The sequence below is a fragment of the Rhinolophus ferrumequinum genome, chromosome 9 (assembly GCF_004115265.2).
Source record: "Rhinolophus ferrumequinum isolate MPI-CBG mRhiFer1 chromosome 9, mRhiFer1_v1.p, whole genome shotgun sequence".
Lineage (NCBI taxonomy): Eukaryota > Metazoa > Chordata > Mammalia > Chiroptera > Rhinolophidae > Rhinolophus > Rhinolophus ferrumequinum.
The window spans coordinates 1,000,797-1,008,309 of NC_046292.1; the positions used below are offsets into that span (position 1 = coordinate 1,000,797).

The 7,513-nt window shown below is 60.3% G+C and overlaps 1 protein-coding gene across 1 annotated transcript; it reads right to left on the reverse strand.

Annotated features, from left to right (window-relative positions):
• Positions 1 to 527: 527 nt before the first annotated feature.
• FAAP20 (FA core complex associated protein 20) lies at positions 528 to 6,411 on the reverse strand. The gene is made up of 5 exons (XM_033113720.1): positions 6,321 to 6,411; positions 5,811 to 5,949; positions 5,422 to 5,711; positions 1,444 to 1,522; positions 528 to 678 (listed from the first exon to the last, which is right to left on the reverse strand). Exons 1-4 carry the CDS (start codon positions 6,380 to 6,382, stop codon positions 1,450 to 1,452), a joined length of 564 nt encoding a protein of 187 aa, XP_032969611.1. The 5' UTR covers positions 6,383 to 6,411; the 3' UTR covers positions 528 to 678; positions 1,444 to 1,449.
• Positions 6,412 to 7,513: the final 1,102 nt, after the last annotated feature.

Here is a 7,513-nt window from a genome sequence, read left to right on the forward strand (position 1 = left end):
GGGGAGGGAGGTTTTTATGCACAGCCACGTGTTTTATAAATGAGAGGTGACATGTACTGAAGTGAGACGGATCAGACATCCCGGCTCTGGCGAGCAGCTCGTCATGACGTGTGTGCGCTTTTGAGATGCTTCGTGGAAACTCTGGTGACGTCACAATTGTAAAGCGGTCAATCCGTGCGTGTGCTTCTGTACAATTAATTAGCGGAGCCCGTGGCTGTTCTCCTTCTGTGGATATTCTCACCCTCGGTCAAGGTCGTTCGTGTCCTTGCACATCTATTAAAGACGTTAATGACAACGCTTACTGTTATTTTCATTAAAAGTAGGTGTTTCCAGGAAGCAGAGGTTTTTGAAGCCATTTATTAGAGCTGTTTTCGGTTCACAGCAAAATCGAGGGGAAGGCCAGAGATGTCCCATGTCCCCGTCCCCCCACTCCCGTCAGCATCCCCGTCTGTGTCCCCAGAGGGTGCACATGCTACAGGTGACGGACCTGCACTGACCTGTCACCAGCACCCAGGGCCCCCGTTTACTTCTTCATATTGTAGGTCCTGTGGGTTTGGACAAAACGTTGGCTGACTTGTCCCACCGCCCCAGACATCCCTGTGCTCCACTGTCCCCCTCTGCTCCTCCAACACAACGGTGACCTTTTTAGCAGCTCTGTAGTTGAGGCTTTTCCAGAATCTGTTGGGATCACACAGGATGTCCTTTTCAGGTTGGCATCCTTCACTTGGTAAATTGCATTTAAGTTCCCTCCACATCTTTTCATGGCTGGTGTGGGGTCATTTTTGAAAGGAAAATAGGGCCTCCTGCAAGTTAATCTTGGGGCTTCCTATCGGCCCCCTCCCACCGCCATGGCTGAGACGGAGATGAGGGTGTCAGGCGGAGTTGGCACCGAAGCCCGGCTCTTCCAGAACCTGGCAGACCAACACTGGAGGGGCACAGCCGCCGACACTCCTGCCCACCCTTCCCCGGCCCTGAAAGCCCGCGCAAGCCTGAGGCTGAGATGTTGCCTGCTGGCCTGCCGCTGCCCACGGCACCTCTGCCAGTTCCAGCCCCATAAATCTTGTTCCAGCGGGAGCTGCCCTGATTCCCCTGCTGGCTGGCCGATGGCAGGGTCCCAGGGCACCGCCCGTGACAGTTTCCTCACCCCAGCAGCACTCTGAGGAATGGACACAGGAGTGACAGCAAGCTGCCCCCGCCTGCCACCTGTGCCAGACGGGCCCAGTCAGGTGCACATGCCCAGTTCAGCTCCCAAACCATCGGCTGGCCTGCCCTGGCCTGAGCACCAGGCTGCCCCCTGACCACAGCCAGTCCCTCTGCTGAGCGTAAGCCAAGAAAGAAAAAGGATCCACGGTTTTGGTTTCAACAGAAGAACACGACAAGCAGTTTGCAGTAACAGGTTTACCACAGCTTTTCCATGTGTCGGGTGGAGGGGAGGGGGCTCACCACGGCTCACCACACCATGTCTTCTGTGCTGTCTGCCAAGCACTGAGCGAGGTGGCTATCGATGTCTAGCTGGACCAGCCTGCGAGGAGGAGAGACGGTCACTCAAGTCACCCACGGAGGGGACCCTGGCCAGGGCCTCCGTGGCATGCTTTCACACCCTTCCCGGGCACTCACAACTGCACCAAAGCGTGGCTGGCGGAGAGGAACCCTGACGGGTCTCCATGGCTAGTTGGAAACGAGGCAGGGGCCACACCAATCAGGAAAGGCCTCTCCAGACCCTATTCTTGGGTCAAAGGTTCTGAGTGCACCCTGGGCAGGTGCCATTGGGGGAACTTCTCAGACGCGCTCTCAGGCTAGGGGCACCGCGTAACGAGCCCCTAGGGCACCCTGGCAACTGCTCAGCTTGAGAACCTCAGGCTTCTGGGGACGGCTGTGCCCGAGAACCCAGCTGATGGCGGCAGCGCAAGGTCACGGCCCCTCTTCCAGGTGTGAAGGTCGAGGGGCAAACCCGTCAGGGGCATTGGCATCAACAATGACCAGGGCATCCGTCTTTCAAAACCACCCCCCTGGTCACCCAAAAAGACGCAGCATGAAGGATGCTACCCGGATAAAAGTGGGGAGTGCAGTCCAGGCTTGAGAATTTTGTTTTCTTGATATGCAGGGAGTGAGCCCAGGGGGAGACCTGATCAGCTCTGCCCAGTCTCCGGGGGGCTCCATGTGGCCCTGGGGGATGACCCCTCCAGGGTGGGACTCGCATGGTAGGGGCGCCACTGACCCTTAGGTTCTGCTCTGCTCTGGCAGCCCGACGCCATCCAAGTGTCATGGCGGCCAGCACCTTACAGAGCAGGACCCACCTCGCCAGTGTCACCCCAACAGCTTTCCCCATCAGTCACCCGGGGTCCCTTCCAGCAGCCGGGCAGAGGCCAGCTCAGACCCACCCAGGGCCTCCCAGAAATGCCCATGGCCACGGCCAGGGAGGTGGTTTGCCCGCCAGCCCAGACACCCTCCCCCTGCTCACAGGGACCTCCCAGGACAGGGCTTTTCCTCCGACCACCTCCAGGGCCATCCTGGTCAAGTGCCCAAGTTCACTGGCCAGACTGGAAAGGCCCATCCCTGGACCTCCAGCGTCGTCGTATTGAGTCTAAAAGACCTCCGTTTTCTGCAAGGTGCAGCGACCGAGAGGGCTAAGGGCCACAGCCCCACCTGCAAGGACAGTGCCAGCTTCTCACCCAACCTGGCCCCACAGCCAACACCCTGCTGCGCTTGGGCCCAAGCGGTTCTGGTGGCCTTCAGCTGGCTTCTCCGTGTTTGCAGACCCTGGCCAGTGTGTTCTGAGGTCCCTGGGGCCACTCAGCCCGTCCTTGGAACCAGCCCCTCCACAAGCCTTCTCTAAAGCTGCTAGAAGATTCTAAGATCTGGAGCTGGGTCATCCTGCCCAAAGGTTTCCAGGCAGTGTCCCTTGGGTAGGGGCAGCCTCTGGGATTCCTTCAGACCTTCCCCCAGTGACAGAGCTTTGTCTTGGCTGGATCTGTCGCACACGGCTTCTGCTTCAGCTTGCATCACAACAGTCCCACATCGTCATTGCATCTGAAACCCAACGTGTGGAGGTGAACGGCTGGCACGGCTGCGGGAGAGGGGACTCAGCCAACACCTCCAGTGGCTGGAACGTGGACAGGGCCACTGAGCTGCTACAGCCGCACCGATGGGGACACACACAACTCAGGTTCTGGTTTCCACGTCTGGCCCGTGGGAGCCCATCTTTCCAACCGCCCACACGACTCACAGCCAGCAGAAACCCACGTGGTAACTGAATTCAGTAGCAAGAGGTCTTCAGGGGACAGCACTTCACACATGGCTTGTCGAGTCCATCACACCAAAGAATAAAACACTTCTGAGTGACCCAGAAAACGCTGACACGTGGAGGAAAATGACACCGGTCAGCTCGTCCTGCGTGCTCGGCCTCTCAAGTTCTCGCTCCACCAGGAGCACCACTGCTGCCGCCGGCCTGAAGGGCAGCCACGCTTCTGGCTCCCGAGAATTACTACAAGCATTTTTCTGGGGACAGTCACAAGACAATATGACAGTGCAGTTGCTGTGTCCAGCTGCTAAACTGGGCCGTCCCGTGGCCCGGCTTGTGCCCTGATCCCAGAGCATTCGTCCTATGGCAGGTGGGACCTTGTTTCCGAGACGGGACTCCTGTCATCTCCCCAGTCACTGCTGCGGCTTTGGGGGTGTGTTCTGGGCCTCGTACTCTCTCTCCCCCTCATAATCAGATGGAAGAACGTGCTAGAAGCATTCCAGACACGCTGAGACCTGAACCCACCTGTGTTCACACCTACTTTGGGAAAATGCAGGCAGTCTGCCAAGATTTCATTTAACTGCTTTAAAAGCTCAAAACTGGAACTGTTTTTTCCTCTTTAATGTCTCTGTCTTCGAGACCCTTTTCTCAGACAGTCCAAGGACAAAAAGGCCCCCAGAACCTGACAAGGAGTGGGGGCGCTCTGACTGCATCAGGAACCTTTCAGGCTTCTGAGCCTGGGTTTCTCCATACAGCAGTCAGAAGGCTTCATTTTTCCACTCACTGCTTCACCAGAATCGCCAAGCGAGTCAGTAGGCAGCTTTCAACGACCCCAGAAGACCAGGAGGCAAGAGGCGGGTAGTGCTGCACCGGCTCTGGAAACAGTCTGCAAATTCTCCCATGGGTGCTACCAGGACTTCTTGCAGGGGCCGCTTCACCTAGCACACAGGCACTGCCTGGCCCAAACCACCAGTGTCATCTACCCTCACCACAAGCTGTGCCATCTGAGAGACACCAGGCTCTCCAAGGCTTCGAGAGGCTTGATATACCATTAGAGGTACTGTCACCTCTGAATGAGGTCCAGAGGGGGTGTCTCTGTGGGTTTGTGCTGTGTCTGGAACACCAGCTTGATGGCGTTGTTTTTTTAAACTTTTATTTATTTTTAAGTGTTTTTCCAGGACCCATCAGCTCCAAGTCAAGTAGTTGTTTCAACCTATTTGTGGAGGGCGCAGCTCACAGTGGCCCATGTGGGGATCGAACCGGCAACCCTGTTAAGAGCACCGCGCTCTAACCAACTGAGCTAATCGGCTGTTTGTTATCAGCTAATTCTGGAATCCCCTTCTTTCACCTTTGGGGCTGTTTTGCTTCTGAAAGATCAAGGACAGTGCACTTAACTAGAGCACACATCTCCAGGCCACAAGAAATCTGGAGCAGGTCCAGTTCCCAAAACCTGCTATCCATTCACTGCACCCAACTGAGGTCTTTCCGGGCCAACTGACCCCCATGACCCCACAGCCGTGTCCTTGGCTGTGTGACATCCAGTCCACAAGCTGGGCAGTTTGGGTTTAACTTCTTAGCAAAATTGGATTCCATCCCGCTACTTAAAATAAGGCATAAAGGCATGTGCTGGATTTTTTAAAAATAAAAAACACACCTGTGCGCGCGCGCGCGCGCACACACACACACACACACACACACACACACAGTCTTCATTTTTAAAACAACCCACCACTGGGAAGGTGCTTGGGGGGCTAAACAGGAATTAGCTCAGGGACCCACAGCCCAGCTGGCGCTACAGGCAGTCTCGGCCCCCCAGGTCTCCCACATCTCCCCAGGTCTCCCACGACCCCCCACGTCTCCCACGACCCCCCAGGTCTCCCACCTCCCCCCAGGTCTCCCACGACAGGATGGGCTGGGTTAGAGCAGAGTCGCTGCTCCCTACCCTCAGGCAGTACTCTGAGCTGTGGCTGGGAGAATGCTGCCTGTGGGGGGGTCCCCAAACCTACAGTGCTGTGCCCTCGGGCTAATCTTTATAGTGGCTGCTTTGCCAACTCTCTGTGTATGAAACATAACTTGAAAAGGCCAAAGTGGAGCTCAGGCACCTCTTAGCCTTCTAAAAGTGGCTGGGGTCACGGGCGTGGCGGCAGGGGGAAGAGGAGGCCCAAGGCTGATGCACTCACCCGGGGTCGAAGTCGGCCTGGCACATGGGGCAGCTCCGCAGGGTCTGCGCATGGTCCACCATGGGCTGCTCCTGGGCGTCGGGAATCCCGCGGGGCTCCGGCGTGGTGCGGCCTTGCCAGGACCCGGTCGGTGGCCCGGGGCGCACCCCAGCCCCGCCGAACACCCGATAAGAGCGACCTGTGCCCTCGCCTCCCGCTGGGGCCGGCGGGAAAGGCGTCCAGGAAAAGGTCTCAGATCCCACAGTGAAGACCTCGAGGGACGCGGCGCGCTCGGGGCCACTGCTGGGCTCCTGCAAAACGGGTCGTCGGGCGGCGTCAGGGGCGCCCCGGCCCCTTCCCGGCCAGGAGACCCCCACCCGCAGGCCACCCGTCGGTCCCGGCACACGCACCTGGCCGGGGAAAGCCGGCAGCGGCGGCAACTTGCCGTCCAGATTCAGATCCGCGCTCACGGTTCGAAGCAGCTCGGCCCACAGCCGCGCACATTCGACGTCGCCATCCCGGAGGGAGCCCAGGCGGGGGCTAGGGGACCTGGGGCGGCACGGGGTGGAGGTGAGAACTCAGCAGGGGGAGCAGGCAGCGCGGGGCTTGGGGGTGTTTGAGAAAGCGGGGAGAGCCGAGGAGGGGTGGGGGGTGCTGAGAACTCAACGAGGGGGCCAGTCAGCAAAGCAGGGGGCGGCGCGGGGGGGCACTCGCCCGGGGCGGGCGGGGCCGGAGGGGGAGGCGTGGAGAGAACTCCGCGGGGCGGGGCCCCAGCGAGTGTGGCCGGGGAAGGGCGGGCCCGAGGCGCGCTGCGGGAAACACGTGCGAGCGTGACAACCGCCACAGCTCGGCCCGGTGGGCCCCCCACCCCTGCCGCCCCCTGCTCCTCGCCCCTCCCAGACCCCAGACACCGGCCTCACCCGGCCCCCGAGGGCGGCCTCCGGCGGCTCAGCCTCAGCCGCGACCTCCGCGCCGCTTCCATCCGCCTGAGCCCGGAAGTAAGCGAACCCGCGCGCGGGGTCCACCGCCCCTGGCCCCGCCCCGGCCAAGGCCCCGCCCCCCGCCTTCCAAACCCGCCGGGCACCTTCCCCGGTCTGGACCGTGTGCTGGCCGCCGAGCCCCACCCCGACCCCGCCGGACGCGCGCTGTAGACCCGGACCCCCAGCCCAACCTGACCCGACCGTCCCCACCTGCGCTCTGGATCCCGACCCCCGAGGGACCCTACGGTCTGCTCCTGAGGCCATGAGGTGACCTCCGCTTTGTGACAGTATCAGAGCAGAAGGTGTCCGGACCCCAACCGTTGGGGAGGCGAAGGCCTGGGTTCCTTCCTCCACCACAGAGGTGGGACTTAGGGGGAGGCGGGCTCGTCCTGAAGGGAGCTGTTTCCCAGCGAATGAGGCCGTGGTGGTGGAGGCCATGCCCACCGCCGTCACCCCGCTGCGGGCCTGGGGTCTGCAGAGGTCTCCGAGGAGGAGGAACCTGGCAGGAAGTCACACTAGGGGGTCCCCGCCGCACACACACACACACACACACACACACACACACACCAGTTAAAGCCCACCCGCAGCTGCGAAGCCAGTGCTGGCTCTGCCACCTCCTGCTGCCACCACAGCTCTGAGCCTCAGTTCCCAGCTCTGTAGACCCTTCCCAGGACAATCACTGTGTCCTTACAAAAGGGAGGGATCTGGTTTCCTAAATTAAGAAGAAATGAAATGAGGTGACAAAGTCCAGGTGGCTGGCCCTGGGCTTGGGCGGGCACCTGGGGGTGGGGCGCCTGCAAGAGGCTTCCCTGATACCCGGGCCACAGCCACCTCTGGGAGCCACCACTCGATCTGCCACTTGGTGGCAGCAGACGCCCAAACATCCTGTGCCACTCCTGACTATGCAGAACCCACGTCCTGTGCCATCCTCCCAGGCTGGAGTGTGCAAGGGGCTGGGTGGTGGGCAGCTTCTCCCCATGGGCCACAAGCAGATGTCACTCAGGGAGCTGGGACCCAGCAGCTTTGGGGCTCTGCTCTGCAGCCCGTTTTGCAGGGGCTCCCACAGCCTCCTCACCTCAGACCCTCCTCCTGCCAGCCCAGAGTCCTGGCACCCCCCCACCCCATAGCACACT